The sequence below is a fragment of the Salarias fasciatus genome, chromosome 7, assembly GCF_902148845.1.
Source record: "Salarias fasciatus chromosome 7, fSalaFa1.1, whole genome shotgun sequence".
Classification (NCBI taxonomy): Eukaryota; Metazoa; Chordata; class Actinopteri; order Blenniiformes; family Blenniidae; genus Salarias; species Salarias fasciatus.
In genome coordinates this window covers 24,702,496-24,727,084 of record NC_043751.1, presented here as the reverse complement: position 1 = coordinate 24,727,084, position 24,589 = coordinate 24,702,496, and the positions used below count along the sequence as shown (strand labels likewise).

General features: G+C 43.6%; 3 protein-coding genes across 3 annotated transcripts; 1 reads left to right on the top strand and 2 right to left on the bottom strand.

Annotated features, from left to right (window-relative positions):
• Positions 1 to 168: 168 nt before the first annotated feature.
• Positions 169 to 7,260, bottom strand: LOC115391561 (transmembrane protein 231-like). Its single transcript, XM_030095835.1, has 8 exons — positions 6,881 to 7,260; positions 4,517 to 4,683; positions 4,092 to 4,220; positions 3,766 to 3,909; positions 3,022 to 3,103; positions 2,833 to 2,938; positions 1,638 to 1,815; positions 169 to 357 (listed from the first exon to the last, which is right to left on the bottom strand). Exons 1-7 carry the CDS (start codon positions 7,017 to 7,019, stop codon positions 1,653 to 1,655), a joined length of 930 nt encoding a protein of 309 aa, XP_029951695.1. The 5' UTR covers positions 7,020 to 7,260; the 3' UTR covers positions 169 to 357; positions 1,638 to 1,652.
• Positions 7,261 to 8,045: 785 nt separating this feature from the next.
• On the top strand, positions 8,046 to 14,625 carry LOC115391562 (gamma-aminobutyric acid receptor-associated protein-like 2). The gene is made up of 4 exons (XM_030095836.1): positions 8,046 to 8,230; positions 10,782 to 10,837; positions 12,247 to 12,419; positions 14,365 to 14,625. The coding sequence occupies exons 1-4, from the start codon at positions 8,197 to 8,199 to the stop codon at positions 14,477 to 14,479; spliced, it is 378 nt and encodes a 125-aa protein (XP_029951696.1). The 5' UTR covers positions 8,046 to 8,196; the 3' UTR covers positions 14,480 to 14,625.
• A 1,992-nt stretch (positions 14,626 to 16,617) lies between these two features.
• On the bottom strand, positions 16,618 to 23,349 carry LOC115391558 (tRNA-specific adenosine deaminase 1-like). Its single transcript, XM_030095833.1, has 9 exons — positions 23,070 to 23,349; positions 22,534 to 22,602; positions 22,399 to 22,453; positions 21,824 to 21,954; positions 21,162 to 21,747; positions 20,690 to 20,835; positions 20,515 to 20,614; positions 20,348 to 20,434; positions 16,618 to 18,038 (listed from the first exon to the last, which is right to left on the bottom strand). Exons 1-9 carry the CDS (start codon positions 23,239 to 23,241, stop codon positions 17,906 to 17,908), a joined length of 1,479 nt encoding a protein of 492 aa, XP_029951693.1. The 5' UTR covers positions 23,242 to 23,349; the 3' UTR covers positions 16,618 to 17,905.
• Positions 23,350 to 24,589: the final 1,240 nt, after the last annotated feature.

The following is a 24,589-nucleotide window of genomic DNA, read 5'->3' as shown; positions in this document are numbered from 1 at the left end:
AGTCACAGTTCTGAATGAATAAATGACTTTGGCCACACACTACAGAGGTCACCAATTCATCAGGACCAACAAAATCCCACCTAACGATTACACCCTGCTCAAAAAACAGCTAAAAAAATTTTCTGTTTACACCATATAGATTTAAAGCAATTATTTATTAAGTTTTACTCTAAAGATAAGTTTATCACAAATTTCTGTCAATGACTGTCAAATGTCTCCTGTCAAAAAAGGTCAAATGTACAAACATATAAAAACTTTTTTTTTGCTAGAAAACCATAGTAAAAATAAGAAAAAAGGAGTGTTTTTCAGAAAGAAAGAGTCAGTGCAGATCCATCACAGGACGACGACAGCAGGAACCTGTGGAAAGAAAAGATGAAACAAAGAGTGTCTCAGTGTGTTTGTTGACGTAACACTGGGGAGAATTAAAATGCGGAGCCACAGTGGTGTAGTGGTAAGGTCGTGCTTTATAATGAAAATGTCCTCAGTTTGGATCTTTTCTGTGCAGACTTTGTTCTCGCTGTGCTTTCGGAGGTTTTCTGATGTGTTGGAGGTGAATTGTGATGTTCTGCTCACACCTGCTTTCAGTCAGCTGGGATCAGATCCAGAACCTCTGACGTTCACATTTTTAAAATGCTCACCAGCCCATCACACAGACAACACAAGGAGTGATTTGTGCTTAGAATCACAAATTAACTGAGCACCTTATGAAAATTCCATACACGCACAAGGAGACTGTGCAAACTCCACACAGAATGACTGTGAAGGAAGCGTGCTAACCACTGCACCACCGTAGCACTCCGAATACAGCTTCACTCAACCTGACTTATCTTTTTAAGTGGAAGTGAAGTATTCTAAGTCCTTTATTTCATTTGGAAACGTAGAACTGCCACAGTGAAGGAATAAACATCTGAAACTGTGGAAAAACTGAATAATATGAGCCTTTTAAATCAGCCACACCCAGAGATAACAGCTGGTGCTGTTGTGGTTATCTCTCACAGCAGCCGGTAGATGTTGCGTTGCAGTTAACCGCTTAACTGGTAGATGCTGTGTTACAGTTAAAGGCTTGGGTGGAGCTCCAGTACGAGCTGGTTGAAAGAGGGTCGAAATTAATCTCCAAATATTCAAAACAGATGTGGCTCAGTTTCTGATCATCAGTGCTTTATGTGCAAGTTACCTACAAGTAGTTATGGTACAAGTTACTGGAAGTAAAAAGTAGCTAGTTACCAGGTAAAGGTACGTTTAATATAATCTATCCCTGTGTTGTGAAACGCATAACGCTCATCACAGCTACACAGACTCTATTTAACTTTGGTTCCTGATACTATATGAAGAGGGACATCTTTTATGCTGCTGTCAGGAGGATTGAACTAGTTCAGGATTAATCAGACACTCCTCAGTCAGTAAACAGGAGTTTAGTTGAATAGGAACTATTCTTAGTGGAGGCGACAGCAGGTTAATGCTCAATCCAAATCTGCTTTCATACATAAAAAAGCAACATGAAACACATTTAGCTGTCTGAGCCAAAAGGTAAACAGGTTAGTCTGATCTCAGTGGCGTTTGAGTCAGACACCACCAGTGAGGTTTTGTTTGAACTGAGACATGGAGCGAACAGAGAGCGTGTTGAAGAGGGTCAGTACCGGCAGGTGGAAGCGTCACGATCGGTGCGTCTTCTCCACGGGGATGGGTACGGTTGGTAGAACCTGGTTCTGGAAAACGAATCTCTGGATGCGTTCGAAGACCCAGAGCATGACGAGGAGGATGCTGACGTACTGAATCCAGGCGAACTTGATGGTTTCCCAGAAACCGGGCCGGTAGGTGGACGAGACGATGTCAAGGCCAAACCTCAGCGATGCTGTCCGACATGTTCTTTCCCTGCCTGACATTGCCTCGTTGCTTCCTTACTGCACGCCGTCGCTCGCCTGGGATGACCTGCACCTCATGACTCCAGTGTCTGCCAATGTTTTTCAATTCCCTGCAGGGGATCTGATGAACTATATGTTATATGCTTGCATATGTTTTCACATAAATATGATATGAACACAAGAGAACATTTTCTGAGATATCAGAACGCTGCCATGAAACGTAGAAAACTAGCATTAGCCTAAAAATAAAATTATTAAAAGGCTCACTGAACAGATTTTGTCTGTACAGGAAGGAAGCAAGCCAAGAGATTTGAGTGTCCACAGCTATTCTACAGATAACAGGAGCAGAAAAAAGGGTGGCTGTGGTAACAGATAGTTGTCGGGATTCAGTCTTCTTTTGGTGATAATCGTTGGTACTCTTTTACATATTAACCCAAGTGTTTTTTCTCTTTTCTGATCTGTTCGTGTTTTTCATATTTGATACAGTGGAGCAGAATATTCCGGTAATCAGGCATTTGTACTTCAGATCCAGTCTAAGAGGAAGAACTCTGGTGGCTGTTAAAAATAATTGGTTCATCTGATATATGTGGTTCCTCCTTTTTTCTCTATATTTACTTTTAATGTATCAAATTTCTCTCTACTGTCACGCTGATGTGGCACTTTTATCTCAGTGACATTTAAGGGAGGATGGCCTTAAACTTCAGAGCAGATAAAAGCTTTCCTGTTGCTGCTCCCAAACCATGGAACTCCTCATCTTTTATTATCTGGATTGTTATGACCCCTGATCTACATCAATTCATTTGCAATGTTTGTAAATACTCATTTATGTGCAGCAGATTTTACCACAATAAAAATATCTTAAGCCTCATATGGGGCGTTTTGTGGAGTTTTGCCATAAAAAGTATATTTAACAGAAAGCTGAGGTCAGTTTGGAGTCTTTCTGAGTTAAAGTGTGTTTGTTAAAGGATATCTGATGACCTCCACAGGGTAGCGGATTTCAGCGTTGAGCTCAAACGGTGAACCTGCAGCTCGTCCCACGGTCCAGACGGGCATCGGACAGGAGAGCACTGTGGTCACTGTGAGGACAGAGCAAAGAGAGGAGCGATGAAACCCATCGCAGTGCAAGGTTCAGACACTGATAGAGTCCAGCTGCACTCACGGTTTCTCTCCTGGTAGCTCCTGAGGATCTTCTCCAGGTCGTATGAGCTTGCGAAGAGGCTGGAGGCATCGATCACTGACACCTGCGCATCGAAACAGAGACGTTCATGTTTCTCAAACTGTTCAGCAACTAATACTGAATGACTGGAGTTCCACTGGAGATGGTTCTGTGGTGCAGTGTTAAGCGTCATCTCTTTCTCTATCTCTATGTGAGGTTTACATGTTCTCCCTGTGCTTGTTTGTGTTTTCAGCAGGAGTGGGAAACAACAAAATTTAACAAAAACTGTAACTAAATCCTCTCTTCTCTCCATGTGAAGACAAATCTTTATAGTTTCTCAAGCTGCGCCTTGCCTATGGTGTGGCTGTATGAGGACAATTCAGAGTTACAGTGAAAGGATCAAAACAGCTGATGAAAACACTTTTCCCCACTGAAACTGCACAAGTAATCAGATTACATCAATAGTGACTGAGTGACGAGATTTCATGTCTTTATATCAACAATAAAATTACCTCCAAAATCAAAGTTTTACATGGAATTCATTTAGTCTCTTCTATAAAGAAGAGACTTGTTTTTTTTCCCCTAAATATTTAAGTTTTAGAAAGTAATGTGAGTACTTTTGCTGCTTCTGATTCTCAGATGCAGGGCGATTCAACCTGTGGTTAAGGTTTCTCAGAGCCAATTAAACAATGTACATTAAACACACCATTTACGTCCAAACGGAGAGAGAGAGGTGCGTGTTCTCACGTTGTAGACGTCGTAGAGTCCTCGGTGAGGCAGCGGCGTCCTCTGCTGCAGCCTCAGGTCTCCGCTGACCCACAGCCTGGCTCCGGGGACGGGAGACGAGTGCTGCAGGTAGCCCAGGCTCTGCATCACCACCGTGGACATCCGCTGAGGAAACACAGACAGCGTCAACGCAGTGTGACACTCGTCTGTCAGGAGAATCCCACACAGCTTCATCTTCAGCATAATGACAACAAACAGAAAGGACATGGCATGTGATGTGTGTGTGTGTGTGTGTGTGTGTGTGTGTGTGTGTGTGTGTGTGTGTGTGTGTGTGGTGGGATGCGCACAAAGAGCTGGTAGCTGAAGGTGAGCAGCAGCTGGATGCTGTACAGCTGCTCTTCAGGTTTCAGAGGAAGCTGCAGCTGAAAGGTGAGCCGGTCCAACTTCCCGTCCTGGTTCTGGTCCTCCTCTCTCACCTGTGGGCCGAGTTCACATGAAAACATGAAGTGACCCTCAAATCTGCAGGGATCTGCTGCACCTGTGCAATGCTGAAACAGTTAGTGGTCACAGTTCATGTAGCGGTGCTACTGAGAGGTCAGTGAAAGTAAAAAGCAGCTAGCCAGGTGTATTGTTGAAGTGTTAGCACGAGCTGAGCTGACAGGGCTTTATGGGCCAGTTTAATGACCGATTCACTCATTAAGAGTAACTGAAGTTATGTCAGTTAGCGGGAGGAAGACACTCAATAATCTGGATGTCAGCTGCAGCGGCTTACAGAGACGGTGGGGATCCTGAGGTTGGGCCCCAGCATGTTGTTGAGGTGGGGGAAGGTGCTCCAGGCCAGGTAGTCTCCCTCAGTGCTGGTCGCTGCCACCAGCAGAATCTGGTACTGAAATCTGACCACCGGCTGCTCCTCGTACGTGCTCCTTTTGATCCAGAAACCTGAGGCGACAGGAGCAGAAGCTTTGCTGTGACCTTGATGTCAATGTCTTTGTGTTTTCAGGCTTGTTCTTAAAAATAACAGTTCTCTGTCTCTTGCTCCTGATTCACACCAGCTCCGTTTTCTTAATGTTTGCAGTTGAGGTGTCAGAAAAGTTAGCATGCGGTTTACTTTCTTGTGGTGGCCAAGCAACAACACCTTTTGATCGCCCAAGACAGGGTGCCGCAAATGGCTGCCTTGGTGTTTTTCCACCACAGCAAATTCCTTGTATGAGCAACTGTACTTGGCAATAAAATCTGATTCTGATTGTGAAGCAGAATCTCAGTATTGGGTTGTTGACCTACTAACAGGGAATTTTAGTTCGTTTTAGATCTTGCTAATGTGTTGCTTTGCATCACTTTTACTTCCTTCTGTTCAAGGAACTGAAAAAGTTCATGTGCACATAGTTGCTTGTGAGTCCAGGACTTAAGGTCATAGTGCTTGCGTTCAACTCTGACCTTATGTCCTGAACTCATCCTGTGACAGGTTGTTGATGTGAGAAGAAGCAATGATATGGAATTGGGTTGATAAGAAGAAAACCAAACATCATCATGAAAGTGAATGATCCCGGTCTGACAAATGGTACACATGAAGGACGTGTTTGAAGGAGCTTTACTGTCAACAGGTTCATTGGGAAAACACTGGAAAGGAGACAAGTTCTAGAAACAAGACAGATCCAAAAGTCTAGAAATGTTGGAATCCTCCATTTCAACGTGATTGACTTATTATTACTTGCATCGGCTCTACTGAAGAAAAACACTAACACTGACAAGAAAAAAAACCTTTGCCAGTCACTGGAACCATTAACAAAACAACATTTCAAATGATTCAGTTTCTTACTCACTAATGCTCCCTTGTGTCAATAATTCAGAGGATAATGTTTAGTTCTTCTTCACTTAACCTCAGGCCTGTGCTGGAACTCCACACATGATTTAGAAAAGATGATCAATTATTGGTATTAGTCATGAGAAACAGGAAGTTATCAGTTTCAAAAACATGCAATATGCTTCCTGGTGAACCGGAGACCTGCTGTGCTGCAACACAAATATCCTCTTTTCAATCTTGCATTCATCTTTGAGTGAAAATGAATCCCACTATTTTTTCACTGATAGCTAAAGTAATTGTTTTATTCTGCTCGAAAAGTGTTGCTGCATTATACAAAGATACTTCTTTCTTCACACAACACCACTTATACGGACCACTCTTTAGTATTTATTCAAACTGCCCTTCAAAAAAACACAAATGTTCCAAAAAGTCAACATTCTGCATTTTAACCATTTCTGCAGGGTGATAATGGCTAACAGACTGATAAACCTACAAAAACTATTACATATATTCAAAAAAATTAAAGCAAAGCAGTTGTATCATATGAATCAGGTTCACTGATTTTGATTTGACTTTGACTAGTATTTTCTCATCGACCTCACCCAGACCAGTCAGGGATGACCTGGGGATGAATGTGGACCTGAAGAGAGCAGTAACAGGTACTAGAAGCAGTGGTACTGGGCATCACTGTCTGTTTGACAATGAAAAATACATGAAATCACACAAGATTTGCACATAGGGACAAATACTGATGTTTATTGAAGTTATTTCCTCGCTGAATATGGCCATGATTTAAATGCATTCTCATTGGCTCTGGGAGGTTTTGTGCAGTGTTTTGATTCTTTGGGGAAAATTAAATGATTTTGTGAGATTCCACTTTACATTTTATTGATTGATTTTTTTAAATTTTTATTTTTTGGGTCTCTCTGAATATGCATTGCATTTGAAATAACGACCAAAGCAAACCTAAATTAATGGTCACTTATAATGAATATGTGGTGGGACCGATTGCACTCAAAAAGTCTCTGTGATGAATGAGAACTCGTTTGCACTTTTAAATGACCTGCAAGTTGATTGTTGTGAACTGTACATGAGCAGCATGTTTACAGTGAATCGGCGAGATATTTCTCTCTCCTTTGATTCTGCAGAAAGTTTTCACCTCTGAGTCTGGTTCTGCGGATGTTTTCCTGTTAAGCGGGAGTCCCCCCCCCCCCCCCCCCCCCCCCCCCCCGTCTCCTTTACTTGTTCGTTTGGAAATGTGGGTTTTTCTCTATAAAGGTGTCTTGAGATGACCGTTATATTCGGCGCGATAGAAATAAAAATGGAAATCCCTACCTTGGCTCCTGTAAGCAACCAGCAGCGGTGAGATGTAGGTGAGACATAGAACCAGAAACAGGAACAGTGTGGCTTTAGTGCACACGCTCGTCCGGTACCGGATCAGAGCCGGGTGAGAGTACACATCGTAGAAAGCCATGGGCTAAAGCTAGAAGGATAGCACAGGCGCTAACAACGTGGAGTAGCGTGGGCAAAAGGGCAAAAAACGCACTTTAACAGTCGTAAGTTCACATCCTTCCAACCGCATCACGAATCAAACCGCTCATTGGAGCGCTCGCTTTCGCGGAAAGTGTCGCAATTACGTGATATTCACGTTAGCTCGGTCAGCTAACGAAGCCGCACGTACCGCGCCATGTTGGAGTCCCGCGGTTACCGTGGTTACAGAGCGGTCGTGCTACGTTCACGGACACAACAGACAGGCGCATCAGGCGGATTATTGATGATTCCAAATACATTCATATTTTAGATTACAGGCTTCTATTTCTCACTGTCTGTTCGTTTTATGTCACTTTATAGACATTTGTGTCTCCTGATTTGATGCTTTTCGTTCCTTTTGTGGATGCTTTGTGTTTGTTGCAGTGTTTTGAATATCTGTATCCATTTTGATTCTTTGTGATTGTTTTGTAACTTTGTGGCCATCTTTTTCTATTTTGCAGTGTCTGGTTGTGGGTTGACTGCACGTGTCTGGGTATTTTTCTATTACACTGTTGTGTCATTTCATTTCTCATTGTTGATCTTGCATTACGTGGTGTTTTTAAAGACATATTTATGGTTATTTTTTATAGCATTGGTAACCTGGTTTTGGCTTATTTTTGGTGACTTTAAGGCGATTTTATTTTGTAGCATTTTTTTTTTTTTTTTTGTCATATCGAGTCTCCTTTGTAGTTTTTCACTTTAATCACTACTACTAGTAGTAGTAGTAGTACTCAAAATCAGTCGAACATTTTCAGGATATTGGTCTTGGGTTGGTCTTCTTGGCCCCTGAAAGTCTTGATTTCTGGGATTCTCGGGTCTTGGTGATCCTGGGTTAGCCCCGCGGTGGTTTTGAATACAACACTACATAATGGCGTCACACTTTTCATGTTTCCTGTGCGAGTTGGTCGGAGGGTCCGTGAACGCGCCGCCGTCCTTCTCTGTAGACGGTGACGTCAGCTCCCGTTAGACGCACAGCTGAGAGCTCCGCGCGACGTTGTTGACGTTTTGTGTTTCCTCGCTTTTTGTGCGTTTTGAGCGCATCACGCAGACTTCGGCCGCGGATCCAGGAGCTCTGCCTCTCCCCGCCAGCACGTCACGCCTCAGTGCGGGAACCAGCAAAGATGAAATGGATGTTTAAAGAGGACCATTCCCTGGGTAACACACACACACACACACACACACACACACACACACACACACACACACACACACACACACACACACACACACACACACACACACACACACACACACACACACACACACAGTTGTTATGAAACAGGAGATGTTATGCAGTCTCATCCCACACACGGTGCGGGATGTGCGGGGTGCGTGTGCACGCCAGCCTCGGCCCCCTGCAGACGCCCCGTCGATGCATCAGCGTCTTTCGTCCTGCAGGGTTCATGGGGCTGTTATGGAAGCGTGTGTGCACAGGTGCATGTGTGCATTTGGATGTATTGATATTTGAATGTACGTAGCGATATGTGTGTATCATGCTTTTTCCTTTAGTGGAGTGATATTTGGGTTTTTCGAGTTTCAGTGCATGAACAGATATTTGTGTGATATATTGATTTACATATTGATATTTCTGGGTGTGCTATATTTGTCCCTGTGATGAAATTCGAGTGTGCTCGATGAGATTAGTGTGAGGATATTTCTGTTTGTGTCAGTAATTAGACTTGTGCGTGTATTGACATTTGTGTCACTGTAATGACATTTGTGTGTTGCATAAACATTATGTGTGGAATATTTGTCAGTCTATCAAATGTGCGCATTGATATTCATAGTTGTGAGCGTGTACCTGGAGTTGTGTAATATATGTGAGTGTGCTCAGACATCGAAATGTCTTCGTACCTGGATGGATTGCCTTTTTTTTTGCCATGAGAGAGAATCCCTGTGTTATTTAGTCCTGAGTTTCGACATCAGACATCAAGCTAGGTCCTGTAATATCATGATGTGTATAATCACTGAGCTCTACTACAGTGTTACTTTGTGTTTTGAAAGCTGTGCACTAACCACACAGTCCCTGGAGGTGAAGACAGACGTTTACACTGGAAGCACAATTTTTTTTAGAGACTCAAATATGACTATTGTAATCACCCCATAAGTCTTCATGCTCAAGCGTTGTTGCTACGTCACATTAATCCCCCTGATCTTGTCCCAGACTGATTTAGTGTTTTCTGCATATATATGGGAAACCTCGAGTGTTAGTGTTGCAACAGGCTGCAGGCTAACAGCTTCTCGAGGTTGCACAGGAAGTCCTGACCACTGAAACCGATGCAGAGCTTGTTCCATTCTCTCAAAGCTGCTGCTATAATATCCCACAGCTCTTAAGAAACCGAAACAACCTTCGCCCCATTTCTAATCTGCTGTTTCTTTCAGAGAGTCTCCAAAAAAAGCTGTTGTTTCTCAATTCCACTGTCACCTTTCCAACAATCACTGCCAACAGTCCCAGAACTCGTTTTACACCTCAACAATTTCAAATCAAAACACAAAACTTTTTGTAGCACTGTGGGTGTCTGTTTACATGAAAATGGCTACTGAAGAGAAAACTTTTTGAAAACAGCTCCCAAGGTGGGAGTTTTCAAAAAAAGATAAAGCTGGAGCTTCATTCTGCTACTGGTCATGTGCACCAATTAAACTGTGCATCTGGAATTAGATTTGTGTGTATTCAGATAAGTATACCCAGACTTATTCTGACCTGTGAATATCTCTGTCTCCACCTCTCGTTCTTTTTTGTGGAGGATTTTGCTCTTTTGTAAGGCCCTGTTGACACATTTCAAGAGCAAGTGTATCATTTTTGTTTGTTTCAGAAAAGTTTTGAAAATTACTATTTACACAGAAACAGCAGAACACTGAAAACAACATAGTCAGCTTCATGAGTAGTTGCAGTTTGCTCTGTTTGCACAGAGATGGAGTATTTCCATAACGTTATGTTTTCTGTCATTCACACAGAGATGGAGTCAGAGTGGACTGTTTTCAAAAACTTTTGTATTCAGTAGGCCTGAAAACTGTTGTGCTGTAAACAGACGCCCAAAACACAACGAAAGTTTAGTGTTTTCACTTAAAAACATAATGTTCACCCAGTCTAAATCAGAGTTTTCTTAGTCCTTGGTTCAGACTGGCGGGCTCATTCTTCTCAGGGTGGATCATTTGTCTTTTGACCCTGACTGTGTGTCATTAGCTGTACAGCTGTCTTATCACTGGGTTGCAGTGTAGTAGGGTAGAGTTTAACATTACATTACAAGACCTGGGTTCAAATTTATCAAACAAATTACACTCAGGTTACTGTACAAAAGCTGTATTTTGGTGGAGTTAAGTTAAAGTCTTATCACAGCAGCTGTGAGGTTCAGAGCTTTCTCCACCTCTGCAAGTCATCCTGCTGCTGCATCTGCCCCACAGAGGCACTTAAAGAAGTAGGCCTCTTATCTGGGCTAATGAAGACACGTAAATGGAAGGCTTTATCACCTCTCTGCCCCTCTGCTCTGCCTCACCCGTCCTCTCCCCGCTCTCACTGCCTGTGTGAGGGTTGTCTGACAATGATAGACACATTTACATCGCCTCAACGGGAACAAACAATCACATTCTGACTGAGTGTTCAGTTACCTCCAGTGCCCCATCCACCCCTACCCTCCCCAATCTCCCATGAGGCCTCTCTCCTCCCTCTAATCCCAGCCTTCCTGTTTGTTTGTCATTTCTCCCTCAGAGCACCGATGTGTGGAGTCGGCCAAAATACGCAACAAATACCCCGACAGAGTACCGGTGAGTGGATGGAGGAGGGGGAGGGGAGGGGGAGGGGAGGGAGGTGTTATTGGCTTAAGGGTGACGGATGAGGAGCGAGGGTCAGAGAAAGTGACCGTAAGGTAACAGCTCATCTTCGACTGGATAAACTCTGTCACAGTAGTTAGTCATCAGCATACGGTGAGATAGGGAGGTGTTGCTCAGTCAGAGGAGACGGTGACTGAGGTCTGACCTCTTTCTGTCCTGTGGTCTCCTTATTTTAGAAACACTATGGTCCATCTACTGACCATGTGCAGAAGAACTATTTTCCACGGTCGTTGTGTGCATGTACAATAGCAGCTTTTCTACCATCTACACAAAGAACATAAGAACCTGACTGTTTTCCAAAAGTTGCGTTTCGCCCCATTTCCACGGAGGCGGAGTCGGAGCATTGTCACAAAGTTCCTCCTTGGGAGCAGATTTCTCAGTGGCTCCAAGCACCAGTGTCGTGTAAACAGACACCCAAAATGCAACCAAAGTTTGCCTTTTCACTTGCAACACTGTCATGTAAACGTTGGCCAAAAGTTTGTTTTTTTCCTTCTTCAACTTTTACAAATCTAGTTTTAACCGTCAGACCCCTCCAGGTGGCCCAGGGTCCCAGGCGTCAATGTTATTTCCCAATTTTGTCTCTTAAATTGTCTCCATCGTGATGTATTGTTTCAAATGAACACAGTCCCTTGCTGCTTATTTACACTGTATTTAAAGTTTAGTCCACCTGTCACAGCCCAACAAAAGCTTTAAACACCCTGAGAAATAAAGGAGGTGAGCATATAAGGGCCTGAGGGCCGACGCCTGAGGTCATGCTGCATTCACAGAGGTGAGGCATCGGACCTGGAGCCTTTTGTGTGGAGGACAATGCCTTTTTAAATCCAATCCCTGCACCTACTTCGTCTGCACCTGGTTAATGGGAGCAGGACGTTCCTTCTATTGTGATCGCTCGATGCATTGTCGCGTCTGAGAACCACCACCAAAGTTTCTTGAAAGTAGTCCAAAAATATTGTGAAAGCATTTCAAAACCAGTCCAGAAATAACCCAAATGCTATCAGAATGTGGATTTAAAGTACTTCAGAACCAGTCTGAATGTAGCTTGGAAATAATCGAAATATGATCTAAAAGTAGCCTCAAGTTTAGTTTTATTTGTCAGCTGTAAACTAATTTGAAGGGGTTCACATGAAATGTCGTGTTAACAGGTTCTACGTTGTATTTGTAGTTTGGAACCAGTAGGAGAAGCTGGCGGACTTTGAGGTTCTTCTGACTTCAGGCCAGAGTCTCACAAACGGATCTGATTCAGTCTCTGATCTGTGACGTCCAGAGTAGGTTTTCAGAGCTACAGAAAGTGCTCCTCTGCCACCACATTAAATTCCGTCTGTGTGCTCCCGCCCGTGCTGCAGGTGATCGTGGAGAAGGTCTCCGGCTCTCAGATCGTGGACATCGATAAGAGGAAGTACCTGGTGCCCTCGGACATCACAGTGGCTCAATTCATGTGGATCATCAGGAAACGCATCCAGCTGCCTTCAGAGAAAGCCATCTTCCTCTTCGTGGACAAAACCGTCCCCCAGTCCAGGTGAGAGACATGTCTGCTCATGCAGTCTGGATGATCTCAGACCAATAATTTTGATTAAAAAGAGTCGAGTCCTCCAGAAAAAAACGTAAGTTCCCAGAAAACAGCCGAGATTTAGCACCTTGTATTCAGATGGAATGTTTTCCATCAACTTCCTGGAGGCTTCAACCAAATGAAGCCTTCGGCTGCTTCATTTGGTTGAATCGGCCGAAGGATGAGCCGTGTTACCGTCTCAGATCACAGCGTCTCAGGGTAAATGATATCTAATGAGGATGAGCTGTAGCTGTTAGGAGAAGTTAATTTGTGCAGATGCTTGAGCTGAATGTAGCAGTGCAATGCTCTCGTGGAGAGATGTCTCATATCAAGGTTGTCTAGCATCTGGCCCAAGGACCAAAACAGGCCCGTCACAGGGATGAGCCACAGGATGACGATGAAGAGGGTGAAATTATTAAGAGGATATTTACTGACATTAAACAAAAATGCGGAAATGTTGTATTGTCGCTTGAAATGTCATATAAACGGGGCTTCAGATCAGGAATAATCCCTGTAATGCTGTCTGTTAAGTAAAATTGGAATTAAAGCCATGTACGGTAAAGACAGATGGCCAGAGAGATTGTGCTGTCAAGGAAAGACAGGCTTAAAACATTTTCTGGATTTACTTGTGGTCCCTTTATATAAAATGGAAATATTTTTGTGGTTATGATATGTAAATATTTTGCTCATTCAAAATCAAACTGGTTGTACTGTATGTCACTTGGATGTTGCCTTGTTTTCACTATCTAGATGATACATCACGCAGGTTTTGTGAATATTTTTGCGACATTACATCATGCTTCTGCTGCAATCTACTCAAGTAGTTGCTACAGTAAGGGGGACTTCTGTCCTGCATCTCCAACTAGTGGCAGGAGTCTGCATGACAGTTAAACAGCCTCAGGTTATCAGTAAAACACAAAACCAACAGCGACTTTCTCACTGCAGGCCTATCAGCTTTGGCCAAAAAGTTTTTTTTTTTGCTGCTCCTGAAAGAAGCTGCAGCATTCTGCTGATGCTCTTATTTATTCATGTTAATTATGGTCAGAATCAATGCTGCAGAGATTTATTGATACTAACCAGCTACTTGTGGCCGGACTGCAAAAAGCTTTGCCTCATTCATCAGAGGGAGCTTCACAGTTCATATCAGAGGTCTGATGGAGGGTCAGTTTCATATCCTCCAGTCAGTGGGTGATAATCATCACTAACAGCATGAAATTAAAAAAGTTCAGCCATTGAGAGGATTGTTCATCCTCCCACATGTTTCACAAACTCATTTATAGCTTCTTGTAGGCAAACACACACTTCTCAGCCCAGAAAGGTGGAAGCAGAAAGCGTGACTCTCTTGTCCAAGCGTGTAACCGAGGAGTACATCAGTAATCGATCCCCCTGAGAAACAGGGTGGAGCCACACCTTCGCTCCGCTTTCTTGTGACGCGCCGGTTTGCACCACGTTCAGCGCCAATCTGCAGGATCTGACCTGCTTCTCACAGCTCGGCGTGTTCGCCGGTCACACCGGTAACACGTCCACACTTCACGACACCTCAGCAGTAAAGAGCGAACTGCTTTCACGGCGATGAGGAGGACTTTCTCTGCCGGCTGGGTGAAATATGATACATGAATAATTGATCCTGCTGAGTGGAGGTACAGTACATCCCGACAGCGCAGCTGAACGAACCCGACCACATCCAACCCCGACGTCACCGTTACTCAGGAGTTTTAATATGGACTCATTCATTTTAGAGTCTTTCCTCCTTTTTTAATGAGACATGAAGTTACAGTGGAAGCATCTCTTCCTGGTTTAGAATGCAGGAAATATCAAGAGGCTACAATGTTCCACTGAGATGACCTTAGCTTCTTTAAGAGACCTAATGTTCTGACAGACTGTGTGTGTGTTTGTGTGTGTGTGTCTGTTGCAGTCTGACGATGGGCCAGCTGTACGACAAGGAGAAGGATGAGGACGGCTTCCTGTACGTGGCCTACAGCGGAGAAAACACCTTCGGCTTCAAGACCTTCTATACGACAAAGGGTTAACACAGCTAGACCACACCGGCTACACACACACACACACACACACACACACACACAAACACACACGAATACATACACACACACACACAGCCTTTTACACGTTTAACACTAGTGATGCATCCACACATTTGTTGTTTCCGGTCGACTTTTGATATAGAAATTGACAAATTTATGATGAAAATTAACCAAAAATGCAACGACACACGACTTTTTGTCTCCGCAGACAGACTCAGAGGATTGTTAGTGTTCGAACACACTCGGTCTTTCTGTCACTGAAGCCATTTTAAGGAACACTGCCGATAAACAAATTATCACCACGCATCACAAGCACATTGTAACCGGGCAGCAGTATTAGGCTACGAACACACAACATCCACACACATGCCGGTCATCCACCCTGATCCCGTCATGGTTTGATTTTTGCTGTTACGATGGAAGGAGAATCACATAGGGTATGATATGTCTGATTTGTAGTTTCAAATGTTCAGAATTATCGAGGCATCCATCAACGAGCTGCCAAGCTCTGTCTAACCCGCCGTAATACCAGTGTTTGCCACCAGGTGGTGCAGTGAGTCCCTGGAGCGTCTTTGTCCCAAAGAAGGTTTGAACAGGCGACGCTAACGAGTGTCACAAACTGCTGAGGAGAGACCAAATGCTCCAGCGACTCAGTGCTGCCACCCACAGAGCGACGGTGACACTGCAGAAATCAGACATGTGGTACCTTTAACACTGTGGGTTGAATCCACACTGGGCTGAACGCCGCTGAGCAAAGATAACTGAGAGAGCCGGAGACGAAGGCGAAGCTGGAGCGATCCCCCTGTCAGCCGATGCTTCCTCAACTCCCACCTCCATGTCTTTTATTTGCACATTTTGTTACTGAATGAGGTGAAGCACGCAGGATTTAAACCCAGAGACTTCTTTCTGCGACACAACACTGCTACAAAAACAAAATCAACATTCAAGAGCTGAACGACCAAGCTCTCATTAAAGGCGTACATTTATTGGGAAAAAAATATAAAAGTCCAAATTGAAAATTATTATAAGGACATTTTAAGAACTTGATTGACAAAATTTCAGTGACGTGTCTTGAATTATCGAGCGTGAGAGAAAACCTTCAAAAATGACAAGTGAAAATGATCAATTCAATTCAAGAGAAAATAAACAAATGTACAAAATTATATCAGTCATACAAAACAATTATTTAAAAATAATTAAACTCAGTGTTTTACAAGGTATAAAAATATGAAGAGCAGGAATACAATAAAACTTTATGTAGAAAATATGTTTAAAAAATAATGATATGCAAACAATTTTTGTGTTTTTGTCTGATAAATACTTTTTTGCAGTTCATTTTGATGTAATTTTGTGCAGTTTCTGGTCTTTTTTGACTTGATTTGACTGGGTTTGATGACTGATTTAGTATTTTTGTTTATTTGTGGATTTTCTTTGGACTGACATCCAACCCTGACTAGTTTTGTTGTATTGAGTTATTGAAGCACATTTGGACGGGTTTTAGAAGACTTTCAGAGCAGGTTTATACTGTCTTTGGTCTGTTTTTTGGCTTCTTTTGGATTGACCTCTTACGTATTGGACCTCCGTGTAGATAATTTTTTATAGAAGTCATATGCTGATGATGGTCTGATTTTTGTCATATATCATTTAAATGTGTCTGCATGATATTCATTTTAATGTTTACTCAAACTGTGTTTTAATCAAATAGTGATTTTAGTCTGTACTCATTGCTTTTGGACTGGTTTTAGATGACTTCTGGACCATTCTTGGACTTCTTTTCTATTTGTTTTGGTATAATTTCAGACTTCTGCTGGATTTTTTGACTATTATTTGTTAAAAGACTTCTTGTGATCCTCTTTCTGGTATTTGTCACTTCAGTTTTGGACTGCTCATTTTACTGGATCAGTTTATCGCACATTCATTGCAACAATATTTAAACATTCAGAGCAAAAGCTTTGCGTTTCAGTAAATTGGATGGTTTTACTGTCTACCCTTAAAAATAGATCAGTGTTTAATAATAAGTCCTTCAGGTTCTGTTCAGATTGTAATGATTAAAAAAGAAATGCTGGTTAATATTAGTGATGGATTAATGATTGAAAACTAAAGCAGTTTCCTCTTCAGGGTTTGCGGCTGCAGATGAATCAGATCAAAAATAAATCCTGCGTGTTTCCGCTGTCGTGCTTTGTGTTCATATCTGTGCACTTTGGGGCTGATTCAGCCCTCTTCAACAGGCTGATTCAGGACTGCTGCATTTCATCAGTGTTGTAAAAGCATTCAATGTAACTTAAAAACTGAAATAAATTTTAGATATTTGAAAAAAGGTGAGGTAGCTGGAAGACCTGACCAATAAAAACCCCATGAAAAACGGATCGTTGTGTCTTTCTTCCATAGGTGTAAAATCCCAGCTCATGATTGAGATTTTGAGTTTGTGTGGTTCTCAGTGAGTGTATTTAATCTGATTTTTAGTATTTCTGGACTTCTTTAGTTATTCCTTTGATTAGTTTTCGCACCGACTTTCTGTGACAGAGTTTTTAATAGGGACCACTATGGAGCAGATATGGGCAATTTTTATTTGTACTTTTAAAAATCTTATTTGAATAACAAAGCCTGAAGTGAATAAAAACCAAGTCTTGTGACTCTGAGGAGTGAGTCTTCAGTCATCCTGCTGATAAGCTGCAACACGCTACTAATCGACTGGAATCTGCTGAGTTGAAGCGTTAACACAGCTGATCCTCGGTTGTTGCATTGATTTGCTGCCTTAGCTCCGATAAAGGGACTCACTGTTGAGTGAAAAGATGCAGATTCATCTTGTTCTTTGTCTGCTGGGGTGATCATGTGTCTCACATGGGGCCCCGCTGCAGAAATGTGTTGTTAGACGAAGGCAGTGTTCACACCTTTGATGCTGTTCTCCACTACGAAGTTAAATAGATTTGCACTGAATTCAGTTTGTGACTGTATTTATAATTCTGCCCTGAGAAATGATTTAAGGTTCATAAGTGAAAATAGGACAAATTCAAATCTCAGAGAAGCATCTTTTCCATCCTCCATGATTTCCTCAGCCTCTTTATGACTCATAAAAATATGGGCGATCAATGAAAACACGGCGTCCGGTCGGGTCAGTGCGGTTCGGTCATCGACCTCTGAACAGCGTGAGGGTGCAGAGTCCTGCTGCGGGGAGCCAAGACGTCCCGAGCTCCTCACCAGCTGATCCAACAGTCACCAGCAACAAACACACACAGGATGTTACTCAGGTTTTGCTTTTATTTGACGTTGAGCTCTGCTCAAATGTCCTGAGTCGGTTGTGCACGCGGAGAAACAGTCTCTCGCAGGTCTGTGGTGATCTGACCTTCGACCTCTGGGTGTCTGTGACAGCCTTCGTGGATCCGGACGAGGGTTTTCCAGCCTCACGGAGGGTCCTCAGTGGAAGAGGAGCAGGTTCCTGTCGCTGCGAGGCCACAGAGGGAAGGCCTGGCTGCGCAGCTGCTGCCAGGCCTGCTGGTACGACTGCGACGCCCGCTTGTAGTCCCAGTAGGTCCGCAGCTCCGGCGTCCTGGACACAGGGCGGAGGGGAGGGTGGAGGACGTTCATTATTGTGCTGGCAGCAAAATCTAAGACCAGCAGATCAGGGGAATGGAGGAGAAAGATAGTCTGCTCAAAAAGAGCCACAATCTGGTGCTGAGAACCACGATGCAACAAGCAGAGCATCAACCCTCCACGATGGAGCCGCATTACCTTCCTGCACAGGCTTTACTGATGGACCCCGCTCAGGAAACATGAGCTGAGTGACCGCCGGGCTCTCGCCCAGGAATGCCAGCAGTAACTAATCTGTGCAGGGAACTGAGCCACGAGGCAAAGCCTTTTGTTTACTGGTAACTCTGCGGCCCGCCCTCACCTCTGGACATGGACTTTGACTCACGCCTGAGAGAACGAGTTCAGGGATACAAAATGACCAAAATCTGATGTTGTTTTGTTTTTTTTCACATGGGGAAATCAGTAGAGCAGCTACAACTGGATGTGGTTCAGGTATCTGACGAGGAAGCTTCTGGGTATATTTCAGGGATAAAAAGTAACTAACTGGTACAAGTCAGAAGGTGGTGCAGGAAGGGCTCACTCACAATCTCAAGATACTAAAAGGTGAAACATCAGAAAAAAGTTCCTGAAGTAACAAAAACAAGTCACTGAAACTACAGCATGAAAAACAGGAAATGTTTGGCACAAACATTGTTGAAGAAGGCGAAACTGTCTTTTAGGGGAATAAAAAAGAGAAAACATTTGATTTGAAAAACATTATGAAATGACGGAGAGGTGGAGGGACAGAGTAAAGAGTGCAGGGAAGAAAGCAAAACCTCATTTTTTTTCATTTCTCAGGCTTAGAATAGGAAGCAGGATAGGTCAAGTTCCTGTTAATCTTCAGGAAGTGGGATCAGATTGAAGCCCACCGAGGATCCGATTACCGCCTCCAACTGAAACCTGTCCCGTCCAAACCCATCACATTCACACAGCCGGTTTGAAAGGGTTAAAATATCTGCTGCGAACAAACGAACCCGGAAAAGTTAAAATGAACAGTTTGCATCTCAAGTAGCAGATTAATGATTTATTTCCCATCAGCCACCCTGTGAGTGAAGGAAAACTGTCTCTGTGACCTCCTCACCAGGCGGACTATTGTCATTCCTCAAAGTCTTGTGTGTGTGTGTGTGTGTGGGGGGGGGGGGGGGGGGGGGGGGGGGGTGGGTGGTTCAGGTTATGTGTTGAAATGCTGAGGAACAGAAGAACCACTGTTCCCGCTTCACAGGAACTCAATACACAGGTGTGTGTGTGTGTGTGTGTGTGTGTGTGTGTGTGTGTGTGTGTGTGCAAAATGAATCATTTGTGTTTGCATTGGAAATACATATTTTCTTGGTGTATATAATCTGGACTGCAGCTGTATGTCATCAGATCTCTCAGCTCTTACAAAGAACAGTGATCTTTCTCTTGCTCCCTTTTTCTGAGCGTCTGAGCGTTTCCCTCTGGGACATATTTTTTGTTGTTCAGTTTCTTCCATCATATCTTCACCTGAAGTCTAAGGGCCAGTTTACTCGACAATATTTTCAGGTAAAAAAACAAAACTTCACTGTGTTTTGGGTGTCAATAACAGCAACTGAAAACCCAACTTTTTGGAAATGCTCCATCTCCATGGAAACAGAGGAGAAACGCGCTGCCTCTGCACATGTCACCAGCAGGAGTAAAATTTGTTTCCTTTTCACTTCATGCTTTCAGGGTAGCACACTTTGTAGCAGCTGTGGTTGCTGTGATCTGACCAAACAACTAAAACTGGACTGAATAAGAAGATATAAAGGTGAAACCAGTCATTATGTTTGAATTTACATTGAGATCTGATCCCTGGCAAGAAAACAAGAGGTCAGAAATGAGAAAATGAACTTGTTCTGTTGTTTTTTTTTTCTTTAATTTCTCTTTTTTGTGAGAAAAAATAAGGATATGATCTTAAACAGTCCTGAAACATGTAGTTGCACGTGGCTATAATTAGAAAAAACAGAAGTGAATTAAATGAGAAAAAAGGAGAAAAGGCTTCACTGGGGCCTATGAGGACTTTTTAAGTTTGTACTGACACAATTAGTTGTGTAAGTTCAGTAAAAGCCGAGTCACTCCTTCAGCCTTCATAACACGTAATCTGTGAGCTGGAAACAAAAGGCCGAGCAGGACGCAGACTGTGACACACTTTCACAGGAAGAGGACGGAGTCAGAGCTGCAGCTTTTCAGAGGAAAACTGTGTTGTAGGAGTGTCAGGAGGGGGGCTTCTCGGGGCTTTAGTCTGAGGGGAGGAAAACCCCTCAGTGAGGTCTTGAAACAGGTTTCTGTTACCTGAGAGAGTCGGGGAGTGCCGAGGGATCGGTGGCTGACACCACGGACAGGAAGGAGTGAAACAGCTCCAGTTTACACAGCAGAGATCTGAAAAGAGAAACACACACACGGAGGGGGTCACATGTGATGAATGACACCAGCGCTGGAGGTGTGTGTGCTGGAGGAACCTGGATTTGGGAGTTCCCAGAGACTTCTTGGTCGCTCCTTGTTTGTAGCCGTTAGCAGTGACATCTAGTGGCTGATCGGTGACATTGCACCAGCTGATGGCTGAAACACAGTTTAGCAGGTGGTGGAGCAGCTACATGATGGATGGATGGAGGGGTGAGGGAGGAGTGGTCCTACCTGCCCCACAGGGGCAGACGCGGCCCTGTGTGTCCTGGTGTCGGAGCTCAGTCTGAGCCTGACTGAAGGGAAACTCCAGTGTGGACTGAAGCAGCTGAGGAGGATGAGGAGAGAAACCAGGAGGAAGGTCGGAGACCATGGAACACCTGAGAGGACAGAACGCCACCGTCAGGACGGTTTAATACCCCCGCATCTACCCCGATGGTGGAATGAAAGCTAGCAAACCAGCATTAGCCTCACAGCCATGCTGCCAGGGCGAGTTCTTAAAAACATGCAGAGTCCAGCAGCTACAGGAGAGGTTTTTGGACATTTCACTCTAATTTGCACCACAAGACTTCATTAAAACTCACGTTATGTGGAGATTGTTATCAATTTTTTTGTTGTAATTATTTGGTTTTTGTAAACCCACCCCCCAGTACTCATAGAAGCTGTTTGGTTCTCAACCTGAGGTGCTGAAGTTTCTGTTGCTGACCTTTCCACCAGCGCTCTGTGCATCACTTCCTGTCTGTAGGGACACGCCCCCACCACCACAGCACTGAAGTACAGGGCCTCCTGCAGGTAGTGGCTCAGCAGGGCCCCCTGGAAGCCCAGCACCCCCCAGCGGGCCAGCTTGTCACTGCAGGACAGGGACAGGGTGGGCTCCCCTCGGCCTGGCTTCACCCGCAGAGCCCCCGTGCTGTGGTACCGGGCCCCGGGCTGCAGAGGGTCCACCGGGCCCCCCGGGACACACTTTGCTCCAGTTCTGTGGATGTCAGGGACTGGTGGGTGTAGACCCTCCAGGTCTGTGGAGTTTGTTTCAACAGGACTTCTCCGCAGACGTTCACAATCTGACACTTGTTCACCTCCGCCGTCTTCTTTTCGAGTTTCCTCGGTCTGTTTCTGACACTCCCCTCCTCCAACGGGCTCCTCAGACCTCCTCTTCAGGGGTCCTCCTCCACCAGGCTCCTCGGATTTTCTCTTCAGGGGTCCTACTCCTGCCTCACAGCTCCTCACAGACGGGACAGCGAAGCAGGGCTGAGACGGACTGTCAGTCATCGGGATGATGGAAGCATCTCCACCTGAAAACAGACACAGTTGGACTGATGACACTCAGAGAGGAGCAGAGAGGAGCAGAGAGGAGCAGGCTAGACTCACAGGGTGTGTGGCTGGTGAAGAAGATGAAATACACTCCTGGCTGAAGCTTCCACTTGCCTATCTGCTCTGCAGGTTCAAACACAGAGCTGCCCCGGCCGCTAACTGCCCCAAGGAGCTGCTGGGTCAGATACCTCCACACACACACAATCATCAAATCAAACACGGAGCTTTAACCCCGAGTCTCCCACATTCATACTGAAACAGGCTATGGAACTCCTCTCACACCTGTTGACACAACAGCTTTTAAAGTGAACCTCATCGTTTTTGAGATTTCATTTCAGAAAAGTTTTGCATTTACACGGAAAATTTTGAAAATGACGTCCGTTTACATAGCGATGGCAGAAACACTGAAAATTATGAAGTTATGTTGGGCCACTAGTTGGCACTATTGCTTTCTTCTGTCATGAAACCACACATATGCGCACTATGACCATTAACAATGGGAGAACATGGATATTCATATGGACAGATGACCAAGTTGGATTGTTATTACGGTGACTGTCCACATGCAACGCCACAAAGATACTGACGGGCTGGGAACAAGAGTATCACAATAAAAAGTGATGAATATTCACCGAACACATCCTCTTCTGGCAATGACCTCTGCGTGGCTGTCGTTCAGAATGTCACCTGAAAGGACAAGACAAAGGTATTTTAACAAAGAAAATAAAATTAAAGAAATTCAGTTAGAAATGATAATGATTACACACCACTGGGACTCATTGCTGTCTGTCCCACACATTTGGTCCCCGTTCCCATGGAAACAACCTCCATCTCAGCTGGAAAACACATCAGATCAGTATTTACGGATTCAATTTTCATATGCATTTTGTAAAGTTCATACAGTTAAAGATTCAATTTCATGATATATGGCTTTTTTTAAATCTTCCAAGGCTTAATTATCAATAAAACAAGAAACAACAATAATTTGTATCTTCTGGAACTGACGTTGAAAAATGTTTAATGTGCACATTTTTGGTCAATCACTAGCCCTTTTCTTAAACTTATTTATTTCTATTTAAAAAAAAAAGTCAAATTAAAGTCCAACTTTCCAATCTTTAAAACAATAAGGAAAAATGTAAACTTAAAAAACTAAACTTATCTTAAAATATTGACTGCTACATTGAGTTGAGACAGTTAAAAGTTTTTGGGCAAGAAAAAGACTTGCTGAGGATTTTTCCTTCACTATTTTCCTGACATTATTGTTACTAAATCAAAGTGTTCAGTAGTGTGTTTCGTGTCCCACCTGGTCCGCTCTCTTTCGTCCGGCTGAGCTTCAGCACCGCGGCCAGCAGGCTCCACTCTCTGCCCGCCTCAGGCTTCCCTCTGCGGGGCAGCGAGTCGAACCGCTCGTAACACAACCGGGCGACTTCATCCGCGTCTAACATGTCAGCGGGGGACCGGGAACTGGCGGACATTGGACAGGGAACGTGGAACCGGGACGGGGCGCCAGGGACGAGGGACCACTGGACGGAGAAGTGTGCAAACAGAACGGACCCAAAGAGGGGAGGGACCGCGGGAACCACTATGAGCTGCACTCGGGGAAGATTAACGGTGTAACACATAGGTACTTCCGAAAATAATGAAGAGGACTTCCGGTAAATGTTGCCGGACTGAAGTATTTTCACATTAAGAGCTCTGCCGGTACCATGGTAACCACACACACCGGCTCACTAAGACGTAATATCTTTTTTAAATGTGCTCTTATTCTGCATTTTACTTTCCTTGTGTTTCTAATCATTGAAGAATAAATAAAATATATTATTAAAATTATCATATTGATACGTTATGGTCTTTGATGTTGGCACCACTCACCTGCCGTGGGAATCTCATCATCGGCGAAATGGACCCAACCGTCAACTTTTCTGTGTTTTTGTGCTCTTTAATTCAACTTTTACTGGCCAAAATGGCACAAATAAAGGAGAAGAGATGCTCTCATCGCTTTGGCAAGACACTGCATAAGTACATAGTTAATACCCTTTTATTGCAATTTTCACGCCATCTGCTGGGGAAAATTAAGGGTATAGGCCTAATTTTTAATTGATTGCTTTTAAGCATTGGCAAATTAATCTCATTTATCAATGGGAATCACTGTAGGACTTGATCTAGTACATATGCCATTTCAGCTACTTACAGTAGTTACCCAAAAACCAGCTATTCAACATGTAAACACTTTTTGTAAGTCCATTTGATATTAGCTGAATGTTACAACAAATTGGCAAACTAAATGAAATGACCATATACTTGGGGAAAACAAGTTTTTCGTTGACAACATCGTTTCTGACTTAATGTGTTAACTATATTGCATAATTATGATAACAGGAATACATACAGGCAGAAATAAATCCTCTGAAATTCCAGATTACAACCTGTGAATAAAGCATTCACCTGAACAAACCAGCTCTGGCTCTGCATCACATTTAAAGTTCACTTGACACATTATTAGAGATTATTACTGATAAAGGTTCGAGAGTGTAACCTCAAACAAATTGACACTACAGAAAAAAAGAAAGTATTTGTGTTTATTTGAGTTAAAACGATCACAGTCACAGATTAATGCTCAAAGGTGAATGTTAAGAAAAGAAATACTGGGAATGTTAAAACATTAAAATTCAAATATTGTGATGAAGAAAGATTCACAACAGATGGAGAATCTGCAGGTGGATGAAACAGGAGGAGCAGTGAAGAGGAGGAGGAGGAGGAGGAGGAGGAGCTCACGGCTCTCAGACTGAATAAGATGCTGATCTGTCCTGGTCCTCAGAGGAG

Coding starts and splice junctions, on each gene's coding strand:
- LOC115391561 (XM_030095835.1), bottom strand. CDS start 7,019: ATGGCTTTCTACGATGTGTACTCTCACCCGGCTCTGATCCGGTACCGG. Junction 3,910..4,091: donor CCTTCAGCTACCAGCTCTTT/GTGCGCATCCCA, acceptor GTGTTTCCTCAG/CGGATGTCCACGGTGGTGAT. Junction 3,104..3,765: donor GACTCTACGACGTCTACAAC/GTGAGAACACGC, acceptor TTCGATGCGCAG/GTGTCAGTGATCGATGCCTC.
- LOC115391562 (XM_030095836.1), top strand. CDS start 8,197: ATGAAATGGATGTTTAAAGAGGACCATTCCCTGG. Junction 8,231..10,781: donor TAAAGAGGACCATTCCCTGG/GTAACACACACA, acceptor TTTCTCCCTCAG/AGCACCGATGTGTGGAGTCG. Junction 12,420..14,364: donor AAAACCGTCCCCCAGTCCAG/GTGAGAGACATG, acceptor TGTCTGTTGCAG/TCTGACGATGGGCCAGCTGT.
- LOC115391558 (XM_030095833.1), bottom strand. CDS start 23,241: ATGTCCGCCAGTTCCCGGTCCCCCGCTGACATGTTAGACGCGGATGAA. Junction 21,955..22,398: donor GCCAGAAGAGGATGTGTTCG/GTGAATATTCAT, acceptor GTGTGTGTGGAG/GTATCTGACCCAGCAGCTCC. Junction 20,435..20,514: donor CTGGGAACTCCCAAATCCAG/GTTCCTCCAGCA, acceptor TTCTCTTTTCAG/ATCTCTGCTGTGTAAACTGG.